The sequence below is a fragment of the Grammomys surdaster genome, unplaced genomic scaffold, assembly GCF_004785775.1.
Source record: "Grammomys surdaster isolate TR1022 unplaced genomic scaffold, NIH_TR_1.0 169, whole genome shotgun sequence".
NCBI lineage: Eukaryota > Metazoa > Chordata > Mammalia > Rodentia > Muridae > Grammomys > Grammomys surdaster.
The window spans coordinates 5,674,781-5,692,054 of record NW_021604617.1 but is presented as its reverse complement, the minus strand read 5'-3'; the positions used below and the strand labels follow the sequence as shown (position 1 = coordinate 5,692,054).

Below are 17,274 nucleotides of genomic sequence, written 5' to 3'. Positions count from 1 at the left end.
GAGAGGAGAGGAGAGGAGAGGAGAGGAGAGGAGAGGAACCTACGGGGAGTGAAATCCTGTTGCCCTGGCTCTCAGAAAAGATAGCAGAGTCAACAGCTACAAGAGTGACTGCTTCTAGTGTTGAAAAGACAGCATCAGGCAGCCAAAGCACTGCCAGGATCAACTCACTGCACAGAGGAGACACCCCAACCCTCGCACCTTGCTTCTCCACTCTCTTTTGGATGACAAGTGCCTGGCAGACAGGAGGCTTCACAGAGGGGGTGTCAAGCACCACTGTAAACCCTCGGCTCCCACATGTATTCCCTGACAGTGCATAATTAGCACTCAAAACGAGATCGATCCATCTTATCAGAAGTCCACAGACATACGGATAGAAGTGATATGTATCTCTATCGCCTCCCCACCCTCACTGATGGCACCGGCAAAGATTTGTAACCAGCCTGCTGCAAAGTCTCAAGTGGGAACCTGAGACACCTAACCCAGCCACCTCCAGGGAGGGCTGACTGAACTGCCAACCACCCCAAAGGCTGACTAGAGAGGCTGTGAGTTACAGGACAAAGCTGACTGTTCACTGCTTCCTGCTGCACTTTCTCTCTCTTGGTGTCACCTTTCAACTCAACTACCCAAGGAGGAGGCACTGCCAGCCTGAGAAATGCACAGCTGTCACTTTTACCCTTCCCCCATGTGCTGAGAACCTTGCCATCAGCAGAGAGACACAAGGCAACCAGCCCAGTGAGCAAATATCTCAAGAACTGACTAGAGACAGGAGCTACATATATACCTGTGATCCTAGCACTTACGAAGCTGAGGCAGGAGGATCTCTGCAAATTCAAAGCCTGCCTGGTCTGCAGAGCAAGTTCCAGGGAAGCCTGAACTAACAGTCTCAAATGAATGAATGAATGAATGAATGAATGAATGAATGAAATTAATAGAACATAATTTAAAAGTAATCAGAAATACTGCAGTAAACAGAGGAAGGAAAGACTGCTCTGTAAGAAAAGAGTGGGGGTGGTACCCCACAGTCCTGCCACAGGCCACAGAAGCCAAGTGAAGCTCACCACCCCCACCCCCATCACTCAACACTGTATATCTCCCAGCTATGAAGATGCCCAAGGAAGAAAAATGTCTGCTGGGCCTCAAGGGTGGAGAAGGAAGAGCTGAAGAGGAGAGAAAGGGGTTGTCAAACTTCTGCTAAAGCAAAAGTAGCAATGAAGCCAGCACAGAGGAAGGACCAATCTTCGTATTGAAATAGATAAAGCAGAAGGGGAGGGGGATCCAAGATCATGATGGCTACCTTAGCAACAGAGACCCACCCACATGGCTACCCTAGCAACAGAGACCCACCCACATGGCTACCCTAGCAACAGAGACCCACCCACAGAACCCAGGGACACCAGAAATGAAGCCAGGTTGGCCTTGTGAAGAAACGAAAGCATCTGCCCACACTCCTGTTGCCTTTCCTAGGCAATCTAGAGTGTTATTATCTGTGGACTGTTTTATAAACTCAATTCTTTAATAACTCTAGAGACTTTTTTTTTTCAAAGAGGGGATCTCTTGAATATGTCAGGACTGAAACCAGCCAGTCTGTGCAGGGTTTGGTGTGTGTGTGTGTGTGTGTGTGTGTGTGTGTGTGTGTGTGTGAGAGAGAGAGAGAGAGAGAGAGAGAGAGAGAACACGAGAACACAAGTGTGAGCACAAAATGGAGAATCCTACCTTCCTCCCATTTTTAAAGTGACAACGACTTTTAAGGAGATGAAGTCACTTCCTCTTTTATGTGTTTTACAAGCAGGAAGTAGTAGACTGTTGAGTCATGGTAGGTAGTCAACATTCCACAGGTGGGAAGGCTTTTACTGTTTTGGTTGTGTTTTGTTTTTGTGTTAGCATAGTGTAGTGGTTTGGATGAGATGTCCCCATAGGTTTAGATGCTTGAACATTTGGTCCCCAGTTTGTGGGCTGTTTGGGTAGGTTTAGGGGGTGTGGCTTTGCTTGAGGGAGTATGTCAGTACAGGTGGGCTCTGAAGTTCTAAAAGCCATGTTAAATATCAAGGTCTCACTCTGGTTGCAGCTTGTGGCTTGAGATGTGAGCTCACAGCTGAGCTAGTCACCATCCCCACCAGCTGCCACGTTTTCTCACCATGATGGTGACAGACTCTTGGCCCTCTGGAACTGTAAGCCCGAGTAAACCCTTCTGTAGCTCAACTCAGTCATGGCATTTTACCACACCAATAGAAAGGCAACTAACACTCATCCTACGTGGCAATGGAGAATCAGAACCCACATTTGATATGTTTTTAATAGTTTAAATTACTTCTAGCCCATGTTGGTTTTAGTCAACTGTTTTCTAAACAAAACATTTTCTTGTGTTTCCCCCAACATTTCTGCTAATGGTGGTCCAGTTTCTCTAATAATTCTACTAACATTCTGTGAAAGATAAAAAATAGGTTAGGGGCTAGGGCTCAGTGGGCAAGAGAGCTTGCTGCACAAGTGTGAAGACTTGAGTTCGCATTCCCAGCACCCATGTCAAAGCTGGGCACAGCAGTGCATATCTAGTACCCCAGTGCTGGGTTGGGGCAGAGATGGGGACCCTTGGAGATGGCTGGTTCTGTGAAACACCCTGTCTGAAATCAGGATGAGGAAGAAAGTGTCACAGCATAACACTCAACAACCTCCTCTAGACTCTGTACACGCAGGCATGCATTACATATGTCCCCTCAGACAGGGACTGCCGTCATCTGAAGACACTGGTACATGAGATTCTCTTCAGGAATGTCTGCTCAATCCTGAAGTACGAGTACCATTGGAATGGGTCTTTAAGAAATGTAACATAGAGCTTTTTAAATTTTTGATGCATGTTACGAATTGTGAACAACCTGAAATATCTGTGCACTGATTCCCAATGCAACCAATTATAATCTCAGTAATGGGGAAAAACAGTAGGCACCAGGTGTGTGGTGCATGTATACGCCCATACCCCCACTGAGTGGAAGGCAGAGATAAGTGGACTGAGTTCAAGGTCAGCCTAAGACCCTGTCTAAATAAGTAAACAGTATGGGACCAAGGCATCAAACTCAAGTCCTCAAGCTTGGCAGCAATAATCTGTACCCACTGAGCCATCCTGCTGGCCCACATTTTAAAAACAGGGCCATTACATACTTTAAAATAAGTGGCTTGGCTGTCATTGTACTGAGCAGACTTGATGAGAACATAACGGCAATGTCTATCAGAGACCAAGGGGGTAGCGGGCATCAAAGCTGGAAGAGCTGGTTTATGTGCAGATACGATTGGCAGCAATCGCATATACTGGGCACCCGTTTGTTCAGCGGAATCTAGGCTGTGTGGACCTGCGACACTGTAGATGGCAGTTGTCTGATCACGTCTCCAGAAAGACTCTCCTCTCCTTGCCCTACTGTGCTCTCAGGCACCCACGACCGCTACCATTGTGTCCCCAGCTAGACTGGTGGGATTGTGGGACTGGGATGAGCGTGGGACATGAAAAGGCTTCCTAAGATACTCCTTGACTTTTCCATCCAGCAGGTCCTCACAGACATGCTCAAGGAGACAGAGTGAACTCTGACCCGCCAGTACTCCATCATACAGAGGAAGAGAGATGAGGAACAGACCCCCTCGGGAGGAATGAGCAAGCTCATGGCCTCTGCCCCTACAGTGGGTGCCAAGGAACTCCAGTGAACTCTGGACAGAACAGGGAGATCACAGCCAATAAAAAAATACCAGGAGGTCAGAGCCACAGGGGAGGCGAGGTAGGGGAGGAACCTCCTAAGAAAACAGAAACCTCCAGACAGCAAACAAGCCCCCACGCTCTCTCTACCCTCTGTCCCCCCCTCCCTCCCTCTCTCTCTCTCTCTCTCTCTCTCTCTCTGTAGTGCTGAGTGCCAAGCCCACTCTGTTCTGCCAGCCTCTAGTTCCCCACTGAAGACACCTCATTCGGGGATTTCATCTTTTTTTCTCCTCCCTCAAACCCTAAACCCTCACTTTCTTCCACCTTTTAAAAACGTCATGGTTCGGGCATGGAACCTTTTTACGGACTTTTCTTTTCACTCAGAGTTGGAGTCTTGTGGTAAGTCAAGTCAGACCCTGGCTCTGGAGAAAGGCTCAGTGGCTAAGAGTATTTGCTGCTCTTGATAACCACTGGAGTTTATTTTTGTTTGTTTATTTTCTGTTGCTGTGATACGCACCATAACAAAACAACTTGGGGAGACATGGGTTTATTTGGCTTGATCACAGTCCATCACTGAAGGACATCAAGACAGAACTTAACCACGGGCAGAGGCAGGAACCACAGAAGGAATCTGTCTGTTGGCTTGCTCCCTCTGGCTTGGTGAGCTATGCATTATACAGCCCAGGCCACCTGCCTAGGGATGGCACTGCCAACAGTGGGCTGGGCCCTTCTACAGAAATTGGCAACGAAGAAAATGCCTCACAGAGGTATGACCATAGGCCGATCTGATCTAGAAAAATTCCTCAATTGAGGTGTCTCTAGGTTTGTGTCAAGTTGAGAACTGAGATTGTAACAGATTCCCAAGTCTTAAATCTGTAGCTCACACAGTAAGAGCAAACAACTTCTCTGGTCACCAAGGGTACCTGTATACACGTGGTGCACATACGTACCCTCAGAAAAATACACACAAAACAAATCTTCGAGAGAATAAAATTAGACTTTACCTGTTTGTAGAAGGCTGAATACTCAATAAGCTCAGTAAGTAAGTGCCAGCTGAATACTCAGTAAGCTCAGTAAGTAAGTGCCAGCTGAATACTTGATAATCTCCCAGTAAGTAAGCACTGAGCCATCCTTGGTCAGTCCTGCCATTCTGTTCAAATTTCACCAAGAACTTCAAAGCTATCAGGTTTCTCCACTTAGGGAAAACTATCAGCAGGGTCCTCAGTCAAAAGTAATCCAGTGAATATCCGATCAGTGTTCCCTTCCGTTGGGCAAAGCTCAAGGGCTCCCCTGGCCTCCCTGCAATAACTGTTCTCATTCAAAGTAACACACTTTTAGTTACTACAGGTATCTGGCTCCATCGGCAAGGGGTAAGTCTCAGGAACAAGGCCTAGCATCTTGAGCCTGGGGGCAAAGGTCACCAGAACCAGGAAAAAGGAATGTGGCCTCTCCTAGACAGGATGGGGTGGGGCTTTTATCCAGAGAGCTGAGCACGGTGACTACACTTATGACCTCTCAAGCCTATGAACAAAAATGGACTGTGAGGAGAGGAGAGAGGGATATAGGAAGACAAGACACTAATTTCTCTGTTTGTTCTCCTATTGCTTGGAATTAGGTCCAGGGTCTTGCGAGTGCTAGGCAAATACTCTCCCAAGGAGCTGTAGCCCAGCCCTTGAATTTTGAGACAAGAGTCTCACAATGTAGTCTAGGCTATCCCTGATCCTCTGCCTTAGCCTCTTAGGTGCTAGGATTACATATATCTTCCATGACCCACCACTGACATTCTGCTGTGTCTAGTATTCCTGCTCTGAGGCGCTCTGGTATTCCCAGCATCCCCACAGGAAATCCAGCTGAACTGGCTACAGCAAGACTCTTTCCCACGTGATCAAAAGAAGCCCATCCATGAAGAGAGGCCACATTTACCTATGCTTTGCCTATGGATCTACCCCACACTGGAGACAGAGCCTGGCCTTGGGTCTTTTCACACTCTTGCCCCCACAAGCATGGAGCACTGTTGACCTTCCCCTCCCATTTTGCCTTGCAGACCCTTTTTTTGCCACCACTCCTCTCAAGACCCTTTTCCAGTTCTCTTGGTTTCTCTGCAGCCCTCAGTGTCTCTTTGTCCTTGGGAAGGATAGATCCAGGCAGGCCCACTGTTCAGCAAGCCCAGGCCCAGGCAGAGCCTTCCCCTGCCAGCTCAGTGTCCTCTTTGAAGATGTGTCGGAAGCAGGTATCAGAAGACTATGAAGTGACCCTGAAACCTTCAAAGAGTTTTGTACACTCAGCCCTCATTTACACATGTGTGCTTGTGACACTTGTGAGCCACTATCCAGTTAGGAGAAGAGGAAGCTGTGTCACTGGCTCCAGCCTCCCCGCTGCCACCACTTTGAAGCTGGGCCAATATTTGAGCACAGTAATGGCCCCTGCTCTTCTGGCTTGCCCTGAAGCTCCAGAGAAGGTAAGAGGTCTGAACATTTTTATGAATGAACATGCAGGTGGTTCACTGTAGGGCTGGCTTCTTCAACTCTCCTCTGGGATCAGGCCTGAGGGCCTCAGTCAGCTCAGACCTACCCCTAGGACAACAGCTGAGTCCTTGCCCCAAGGGAATTCAGGGGACACAGTCATTCCCCACAGCCTGCTTTGCGTACTTGGCTCTGGGACTTGGAAACAGTCTTGCTATGCCTTCCAATACTCTGCAATTGAAATGTTCTGTGGTCCACAGTCAATCATTTACATACAGGCCGGATGGCTGATGCACCGTAGGATAAAGAGGGGAAACAGAACTTGCAGTGCCCCAAGTTTAACCACACCAGAGAAGCACTCAGAGAACTCAGAGGGCCCCATGGAAGAGAAGATTCATCTCTTCACGGCTCTCAGACCCTCTGTATTAGGATCACTGAGGGGAGGGGGCTGTAAATTATAGCATCTTCAGCAGATCCTACATGCCCAAGAGAAGATGACTTTATTCTTTTCCAAAACTGCAGGAAATAATAAGGGCTCTTCCCACTTCTAGTCAGACTTTCCAGCCAAAAATTTCCACTAATTTAAAACATTTGGTGGGAAAATATTATTGAGACCTTGTTCTTTTGGGGGGAAAAATCAGCTTGGTTTGCGTTAAACTCGAACATGCAGAGAATATGAGTTTCTCTTGCTTGATGGGACAACGGCAAACAGGCTAATTACCATCTTATCTGAAGACATGTCTGTTCGGCACAGGAGGAGAAGTCTTTCTTTCACACAAACAATGACCAGGTATACAGTAATGACAGCAAGCCACAGGAGCCTGGGAATGCCTTCATCTCCTACGTGAATGGCAAGGAATCAGAAAGCTAATTCTCTTTCACTAGCAGTCACTAGTTATCCACAAGGTTATTAGCCATATAGAATGAACAGGTACCATTATAACCAATTACTGAATGATCCTCAGACACTGGTGCCTATACACTCACATATATCATGAGTGGGAACAGAAGCCGCTGGGACAAGAGGGAAAATTAAAATATAAGTAATATACAGCTAAGGTCCTCTAGGGCTTAGACCTTATACAAATGTCACACTCAGTAATCACAGCAGCCAAGTAGCCCACAGAGTAGGGTACCGCTTCCTGAACATCTGAGGCAATGGGTCTGCCACACAATGGTCTTGTCTGGTTAGGGCCGAGGCACTTATGGCTAGTTTACAAATGAGCACACTGGAGATATCATAAAAAGCCTCTCCCCCACAGCTTCCTCACACACCTGCAGCTATCTCAAGCAACCAAGTCGTAATCACGTGTCCCCATGCTTCGGGCCATTAGCAATTGCAGCTTCTAGGATGTCTCTATCCAACTTTATCAGACTATTATTTGCAAAGAAGATGGCCCTACTAATGTAGACACTTACGTGATGTACAAAAACACTGTGTCCTTGCATCTATACACATGTAAACACAAACAAACCCACCTCTGTTTCTAAATAATCATCTAAATTCTACCAATGTAGAAAAGGCCTTCATGGTCCTAGTAAAATTAGCTAAGTCTGACCCTTGGAGAACCGTCTGGCTCTTGGTCCGGGGCTCCTGGATCCTTCCAGTGTGAGTGATTACTCCCAGGGCCTTAGAGCCTTGAATGCTCAACAGATGTAGACAGCAAAAGGAAGGAAGAGAACAAACAACCCTTAAAGGAAATCTCACTTCTCCACCCTTCTGCAAAATTCCTCATAATATAGCACTCTCTGCCGAGAGCTGGCTCTCTCCTCTCACCGCCTCAGTCTCCCACCTAAGCCTGGAGACTCCTTGACCTGTCCCAGGACAGCCATGTCACCATGTAGTCCTCCTACCTCCTGTCTCAGCCTCAGCACCTCCCCCATCCCTGTATCAGGAAGGCAGCCTCTGCCACCGGTGCTGTTTCCTCACAGACACAGCCACCCACCGTGCCTACTCAGCCATCATGACCACAATGAGTCTGTTCTATATCCCACACCTCAGAGTTGACAATCAGCAAGATTGACTAGACAATTCAGTCACGAGCTATTTGGACCTCAAGTGGCTGTTTGGACTTGTGCGGGTCAATTACAGTCAGTTTCTCTGTGACATGTCAAAAATGGTCTGCAGGTTCCACTGTGGTACCATGAGATGATAAAGGCACTGATAAGTTCCTATGACCCCAGTCACGTCAAAGCTTCCTCAATGTCACTTGTTCAGCATGTCACTCACGTGCCTATGGCGGTGTGAAAAAACCCTACTGGGTGCCAGTCGTAAAAACATGGCTTCTGTGAGTAAGCAGAGCATACGACTCAGTTACAAGAACTATTACTGGCTTGTGTCTTAAATACTATACATTTTCCAGTTTTAATTTACAGCGTACTCTCTACCCTCCCTCTCTGTGTGTGTGTGTATGTGTGTGTTGCACACGCACACATACACACACACAGACACACAGGAAATTTACTATATACAGGAGAGTGGGAGATGTGGATCAGTTTGGCAAAATGCTTGCTTAGAATGAATGACCAAGATTCTCAGTTCAACCCCTAGTACAGAAACCAGACATGGTGATACATCCCATAATTCCAGTGCTATGGAGAAAAAGGCAAGGAGGATTAGAAGTTCAGGGCCATTCTCTGCTACATAGTGACTCCGAGGTCTGGTTAGACTACATAAGATTCTATCTCAAAATAAAACAAAAAATACATGCTATCTCAGACCTGCCACGGTGCACATGAATGTTGTATGATGGTCTGTGCGAACAGGTTAGTGTCAGGACCCTCTGAACGTTGCCTAGGGCTCATAGCAGCACACTGGATGACTACATAAAAGAAAACATGACACACACAAGGACAGAGTGGAGCCCCAGTCTGGAGTGTGGACATTCTTTCTGTTGCAAATGTCATGTAGAATTCAAACAGTGCCTGCAATGGGGTGTGGAGTACACCTGAGCACCTCCAACACAGGGGCAGGGAGTCCCTGCAGGCAGGCAATGTTCCTGGGACAGTGGCATGCCCACTGGCTTGCTCCCAGACCTGGAAAGGATAACAAAGATCTCCCGAGGCAAGGGAGACGTGGTGTTGGGAGTGGGTTCTAATGCTCTGTCTGAATTCGGCTCCCAAAAGCTGCTTCCAGACTTGAGGGTCCGTGCCCCCAGCTGGGTTTGATTGTTAATGAAGAAGTGCCATACATCCATTGGCTGGGCAGAGAGACGGAGGCAGGACTTTTAGATTGTGAGGGCAAGGGACAGAGAGAGGGGGATGGGAAGAAAACTGCCATGACTCAGAACCAGAGGGATCAGATTTAGGAGCTGCAGGGGAGACATCACCAATGTAGGTGGAAGGGGAAGCAGCCCTATGGGGAGTTGGGGGGGAGGATGCCCAGAAGCTAACAGGGCAACAGAGATAAAATATAAATTTAGAAGGTATTAAGTCAGAAATATAGGACGGGGGAGTATTTGTTAGCCTTGGGGAGGTTTAGAAGTGCCCAACCATTGAGCTAGTCAAAGCATATCAAAATTAGCTGGTGTGTGTGTGCGCGTGCGTGTGCATGTGCGTGTCTTTCATTTGTGAATCCAGAGCTCTTGGGCAGGTACTGAACTTTTGTGACCCGCCTGGAGCAGGAGCAGTTAAACTAATTCACCTCAACAAGGTGGCATCTATGAGTTAGACCCATTCAAGGGTTTGAGTGTGTTCAGTAGGCCTGTAGGCTAGGATTCAACTCCAGACCTAGAAGATATGACATGGGGTTGCCCCAGGCTCAGCAGAAGTGTACTCTTCTTCCAGAGTCATCTCCAGCTGTTTCTTGCAGTGTGGCTAACTGGCTACCTGCTCTCCAGCATATCCACTTAGGCGTTTGCTCTGTGAGCTGTTCCTCTTGTGTCACTGTGGTGCTTACCTTCTTAATAAACTCTGGGATGAGCTTCTGGTCTGCCAGGTGTTCCAAGGAGGAGCAGTAATCCAATTCCAAGATGTAGCCTTCATTGTGAGGCTCGGCCTTCTGAGACCTGGAGAAACAGAGAATAAAATTCTTCCTAGTCTTCTTTTATAAAAAAGAATCACAGGATAATTAATGCACGAAGTCTCCAGATCTTTCTTGAATGTAACTGACAAGACAGCAGTGCTGGAAAACATATTGTGGTAAACAAGACAGACATGTACGTACATGCACTCATGTATATGCACACATGCACTATGTATGTATGTATGTATGTATGTATGTATGTATGTATGTATGCATGCATCTCTATGCCACTGAAAGCTCTCCAGGAAGGTTGGGCATGATCTCAGCATTTGGAAGTTAATGTAGGATTGAGACTTTGCAGCCGGTCTGGAATCTCAGAAACAGGACACAGACAGAAAGAGGGACAAGAAAGAAGGAAAGAAGGAGAGGAAGGAAGGAGGAGGGAGAGAAGGAGAAAAGGAGACAGAATATAGGGTGGAGGGAGGAAGAGAAGGGATCAGCTTAGAGTTGGTCTCTGTGTAAGTCATCATCATAGAACGATAGATACAGGGGATACGGTTTATACAGTAGACAAAACAATGACATTTGAGGGGAGGGGACTCCATACTTCCATTGGTTTCCATATTCTGGGAAAAGGCTTAACAACAGACACACATAGCCAATCCCAGTGGCGGCCTCTGGATGGAGAGGCCTTTCAGGGACAGATCTTGGGGCAACAATGTGGGGCTGATTAAAAGTGACGTCAGCTCTAACTCTGAAGTCTTCGTTTCCAATGAAGAAAACGAATTTAGAAAAGAATTTCCGGTGAGATTTCGGAAACATTTTCAACAAAGAAAACAAGTTTAGAAAATGAATTTGTAAGGCCATTAAAGGACTCAACCCTTACTAAAGAGCAGCTGACAACACCTACCAAAATAAAAGATAACTCAAAGACAGTCAGGATGGGCCATTGAGGTGGCTCAGAGGGGAGAAACATTTGCTACCAAGTTCAGTACAAGTCCTGAGACCCCCATGCAGACAGAGCAAACCGACTCCCACAAGCTGTCTTCTGACTTCCACATATGTGTACAAGAGCATGCATGTATATGTGTATGCACACATAGAAATTAAATGACTATGAGGCAACTCCAAGCAGAAATTCTGGAGAAGCAGAATGTAATGAAGGGTGGTCAGAGTTACAGGCCTTGGCTTTGGGATGACGACAGAGGCTTGCCCGAATGCCTGGTTCACCCCACCCACTGACGGCTGAGCTGGCTGTTGCCCCATTCAGACCCATCCTGACCCTGCACATGACTGGACCGTCCATCAGGAGAAGCATGAGCAAGTAGCCACCAGAGAGAGGCTGCACTCATTTACAGTCATCTCTCTGTGGACTTCTGTGTGCAAACGGCATGCCCCTGGGGAGGCCCTGGAAGCTGCATGCTATCAGAAGTTGAAGGAGTTTCTTAGGCTCACCAAACCTGAAGCAACATGATATACAGAGAAGAGTCAACACAGGATGTTGCCTATCCTAGGTGGCTGACCACAGGGCTCCTACCACATGCCCAGATGCTCTGCCCCAGCTTAGGACTGAGGGGTCTTCCTGGCACGAGGAGGCTGCCCTACCAGAGGCTGTTCAATACACACACACACACACACACACACACAATCACCACACACATCCTCATCTTGTACCACACACACACAATCACCACACACATCATACACATACACACACACACAGCACAAACACTACAGTAATTGTGAATTAATATTTGTTATGATAGTTTTAAAATGAAGCTCCAAAGTTTCCATGTACTATGAAAAGCAATTTGTGCTTCCATTAACCATCTGGGTATGATTTAAATCTTTTGAATTTAGAATTCAAAAGAGAAAAAAAATTAAAGAGGATTTGGTGTCCCCAGGTGTGAGACTGTGGTTCATTAAGCATCCTTCAACAGGTTATTTTTATTTCTGCACTTGCTTCCTCTAGCATATCCTTTCTGAGGTAGCATACTGTTTGAAATGTAAACAAGTAAGCTGACTTCAAACCAGTCCATCTGGAATAAACTGACTCTAACAGAATTATCCGGCTCAGAACCCAGTCATCTTGTTCCAATGCTTGGCCAGAGATTTAACCATGTTCTTACTTTCTTCCCCTAGAAAATCTAAGACAGAAGAATCCAGACCTTTGAAAGAGACTTACATGAAACATACTGTCATCTGTGTTTTGTGGCATCCCAAATGGCAGAGACTACACAGAGGAAGAGAGCTCTAAGAGATGTTTAGTCCTACTAGCCTGAGGAAGGGCCCTGAGCTCAATCCCACAACCCCTGTAAGAATCCAGGCTTGGCAGAGTTTATAATCCCAGCACCAGGGAGGCGGAGACAAATGAATGTCTGCCAGTCCCTCAGTGGCCATCCTGCCTAGCCCAATCATTGCACCCCAGGTCCCAGTGAGAGACCTATCCATAAATGATAAACAGTTCTTTGAGTAACACCTAATGTTGACCTCCTCTCTCTCTCTCTCTCTCTCTCTCTCTCTCTCTCTCTCTCTCTCTCTCTCACACACACACACACACACACACACACACCACACACAGGCACACACAGGCAGTCAAGCATGCAAGTATCCCAGTTCTTGCACACCTCGAGACTGACATCAAATATATACGGTTATTTATAAATGGTCATTAAGCCGGTGGGTGGTGGCACACGCCTTTAATCCCCGCACTTGGGAGGCAGAGACAGGCGGATTTCTGAGTTCGAGGCCAGCCTGGTCTACAGAGTGCGTTCCAGGACAGCCAGTACTACACAGAGAAACCTTGTCTTGAAAAACCAGAAAAAAAATGGCCATTAAGATTATAATCTCAGGTCTCAGTTCATCATTGACGGGAACACGAGGCTAGTCACACCACATCCGTGGTCAAAAGCAGAGAGAAATAAATGCAAGCAGGCCTACTCACATACATGTTCTCAGCTACCTTCTCCTCTCAGTGTTCAGGAGCGCCTGCCCAAGGACTGGTGTCAAGCACAATAGGCTGGCTCCCTCTATATCAGTTAACGATCAAGAACCTGACCCTAGGTAATTGCTTAACTGAGGATCTTTTCTCAGGAGATTGTAGGTTAGTTAAAAATGCCAACACAGCAGAAGTATCACAGGATTTTAGACAGCACCCTGCTACACCCTGCTGTGAGCCGCTCAGTGTGACATGACAGAACACAACCATTTCAGTCGCTGGTAGGGCAGCTGAGGGAGCACAGCCTAGGGTGGTAACAAGTATGCTGTGTCCCTGGAAACCACCCCGGGATAAAGAAGTGGCTCCTAGTGGGAGCCCCCAGGAGCCAGGGTCTGGCTTCCAGGGGAATCATGGGGACAGGTATTCAGCACAGCCAGCTTCTAAGCAAGAAGCAGTGACCAGAGTCTCCTGATAAGTGGTCACCTGTTGTCCTCCTGTGGGTGAGGAAAAGACCATATAGACTCCCAAAAGGCCACGTGGTCTTAGAAAAGGACACAGGAAACACCTACCTTCCCCGACCTGGGAGCTCAGATGTCTGGACTTCTAGAATGGACAGAGATGTGGATTTAAACACAAGGAAAACAGAGGGTGACAATGTGATCCTTGTGGGGACATGGGACTGCCATAGCCTCCTAGGTTGTCATGTTTGAAAATTAATATGACATACATCAGAGCCTGGAAATAAATGTTCAGGGACACACTGTGACATGTGTTTATTACCTTCAAGGCCCAAACTTCATAGTGGTCTTGTAGCTCAGAAGTTGAAGAATCCAGAGTCAGCCAGAAAGGTGTCACATCTACCCTAAGCCTTGAGATAGTTTACTCAAACTTCCTGGACTTCAGTTGCTTTTACGGTATGTAGGACTGAGGTGAATATCTGTCTATTAGAAAGCCCATGGGGGCAGGATAATACAGACCTCCCAGGACACAGGGACAACAGAGCCTTTAGTCGGAAGAACACAGAAGCTCTTGAAGGGCACTCAATACAGAGGTAACATGGCATGATCATTTTAAAAGAACCCTCCCCTCTTCCAGCTTGAGGGGCAGCTGAAAGATTACCTCAGTGGTCCAGGCAGTACATGCTAGCTTTCTAAGCAGTCTGGTAAAAGTGAGAGTTAACGGGTTCTGACTGTTTTCAAGGTGGCATCTTTATAATACCCAAGAGACAGGTTGTAGGGTGTGAAAGGAAGAAGGCAGACGACTCCAACGGATGATTGCCCTTGCAGTTAGAGGATGAGACGCAGTAGGGAATGTTTTGGTTGGCACAGGTTTGGCAGGGGAAGAAGACTGACAATTCAGTTCCATCAATGGTAAAGGTGACATATCCAGGTGACATCCATGTAGAAATGTCTGCTGGACAGTTGAAAATGCATTCCAGTCTGAAGCTAGGGCTGTGACTCAGTTCGAAGACTTCTTGCCTATCATTTGTAAAGCCCTAGGTTTAATCCTAACTGCTGAGTGAACCAGCAGGCGTGGTGGTGCATACCTGTCATCCCAGCACTCAGGAGGTGGAGTCAGGAAAACCAAATGTTCAAGGCCAAACTCAACTGTAGGACAAGTTCAAGACCAGCCTGAGCTACACAAGACTCTGTGTCAGGAAGGAATAGAGGGACGGAGAGAGGGAGGGAGAGATACACACAAACATTCTCCAGGTCAGGTGACTGGAGACTTAAAGGTCACCAGGATCCACATGGTATTTAAAGCCCGAGAACAGCTGAGATCTTCCAGAATTCTCAAGACTCTTCATTCTGAGAATCCAGGGAAGCAAGGAAGAGATTTCAGCAAATCTACAAAAAGGAACTATCTGAGGGGACCATTTCTTAGAAGACAATTAAGGCAGCTTGTTGCTGAGGATGGGAGAAGCTACTCTGTCAATTGCTCACACGAACAAACTCAGTGGCCTCTCTCTAATTGGCATATTCTTCCAAAATCACAATTCAAGGTCTGAAGGTCTTTGTGTGCCTTTAGTATCTGAGCATTCTGTTAGGTGGACAGACTGTCAAGATAGTACGCCGGATTGGTTCGAGGTACCCGGGTCCTTTAGAGACAAATATGCTTTTGGATTGTTTCCTAGAGGCAACCTTGGGGAAATTTAAGGGAGCTCTCCGATCTGTCCCTGCAGGGGCCTCTCATGTGTTTGTGGCACTAGAGAGTAGAAGGTGTCTAACCTCAGCCACTGCAAAGGAGCCATGATAGCTTGGGAATTACCCTCTTCAAGCCACTAAAAATGTGCATTTCTAAGTAAATCCTGTTACTACATGTTGCAGTAAATATTTGAAGCGACTGCAGGCAAAATAGGGAAGCCCTGAATTCTTCTTACAACGTAAGAATAACTTGTAGGCTGAGCTCTTTGGGTCTTTGGGGGGGGGGCAAATCTAATTTAAAGCTACTTAAAACATCTTTAAAAATGATCAACTATTCCTTTAAGTAATAAACACTCGTCAGAGAGCTATGATACTCATGACTTGTAAGTAATAAACGTGTAGCATATCTTACTTCAGTATCTTAATCTTAGGTGTCATGACCTAAGTCATTTCAAAGACAAGTCTAAGTTATTCCCCTTTTCCAAAGCCAGAAGGCAAAGCTTAGATTTCAGCCATAAAAAGAAGACAGAGGGGTTGTGTAGCTCGCCAGCAGAGCTATTTTTGCTCTATTTAGAAATAATCGTGAGAAGCAGAGACGAGAACCAACTTAGACTAGAGCACTTCTCCAGCCAGATAAAAAGTTATTTAGTAAATGTCAGTTGTCAAAACTCTGGGAAACAGGAAGAGAGGTTAACACTCACCCATTCCAGCCAACCCTTTCTTGTCTTTCTTCCTCCAAAACAACACCAGGTTAAATTAGAAAGGCCAGAATAGCTATTTTTGATCTTGTTTTTTTTTTTTTTTTTAATTGTTGAGAAAGAAATGAGCCAGCTCTAGATCTGTGCTGGTTATCTTTTGTCAACTTGACACAAGCTAGAATCTGAAAGGAGGGAACCTCAGCTGGAAAAAAAAATGCTCCTATCTGTTTGGCCTGTAGGCAGCTCTGCCAGGGCTTTTCTGTGATTAGTGATTGATGTGGGAAGGCCCAGCCCACTGTGGGCAGTGCCACCCCGGTCATGTGGACCTGGATTATATAAGAAGCAGGCTGAGTGAACAGTGAAGAGCAAACCACATGGGGTTGGAGGCACCAAGTCAGACACTGCCCTCAAAAGAAATACAGAACAAGGACTGGAGAGATGGCTGAGGAGTTAAGAACATTTGCTGCTCTGGCAGAAATCTTGGGTTCGATTCCCAGCACCCAACTCCAGCTCCAAGGGACTATCCAACGCCTCTGCTCTCTACACACATCTGTGCTTCGTGTACAAATGGCCACGGGCAGGCTCACACTCCCACGTGCGTGCACACACACATTTTTAAAGAATAAAAATATTAAAAATAAAACACACTGTATTCGAACAGAAATATGAGACTTTTTTCTACTGTCTAGGGTCAGGAAGTGCTTCTTGAATCAAGGAGCGGGTGGGCAGTGTCTTTAAGGCTGTTTGGAGGTTAGTCACGGGGCCATAGAGGATGGAGATTGGTGAAGTTCTGGCTGGAAAACAAGTGGATGGAACAAGATGGAGATACAAGTCAGTCTGGCCAAGCTCCATGAGCAGAGACGTGCTCGTTACACAGCTATGCCAGTAGCAGGAGGCAGACGGGTGGATTAACTCACGGTTAGAATGAGTCTGGGAAAGGCTGTCATTGATGCCTAAAGCAGTGGATTGGGGAACAAGTGGAACTTCCCCTCATCCTGACAGGAAGTTCAAGGTGGCATCCGATTAAGCTGGTGGCACAGTGGCATGCAGGAGGAATGGAAAGATTTTCAAGGAGAGAGCGGTTAGTGAGAGAAGCCTTAGGCACTTCTTCACCCTGTCTTCGGTGGCTTGTGGGAGGATAATAAACCACGATGTTCCTAAGATATGACTGGAATAACCAGGGGATAAAAGGATTTTCTATAATTTGTATAATCTATCTTTTAAAAATGAAAATAAAAAAGACCGCATACACACACACACACAAACAAACAAACAAAACAAAAAAACCTCCAACTACGAAATAAAAGCAATGGAGTTCAAAGTTCCCCTAACACTACACCAAAGGGTTAAAAAAATGCTCCAGAGGAAAAAGAGAAAGAAAGAAAGAAAGAA

At 46.5% G+C, this 17,274-nt stretch overlaps 1 protein-coding gene across 1 annotated transcript in view; it reads right to left on the bottom strand.

The window, feature by feature from the left end:
- The window catches only part of Rftn1 (raftlin, lipid raft linker 1), a 202,357-nt gene that overhangs the window by 87,148 nt on the left and 97,935 nt on the right, over nucleotides 1-17,274 (bottom strand). The window contains exon 4 of the mRNA XM_028766787.1: nucleotides 10,037-10,145. Within this exon, the coding sequence (XP_028622620.1) occupies nucleotides 10,037-10,145 (109 nt within the window). The remainder of the gene's footprint in view (nucleotides 1-10,036; nucleotides 10,146-17,274) is intronic.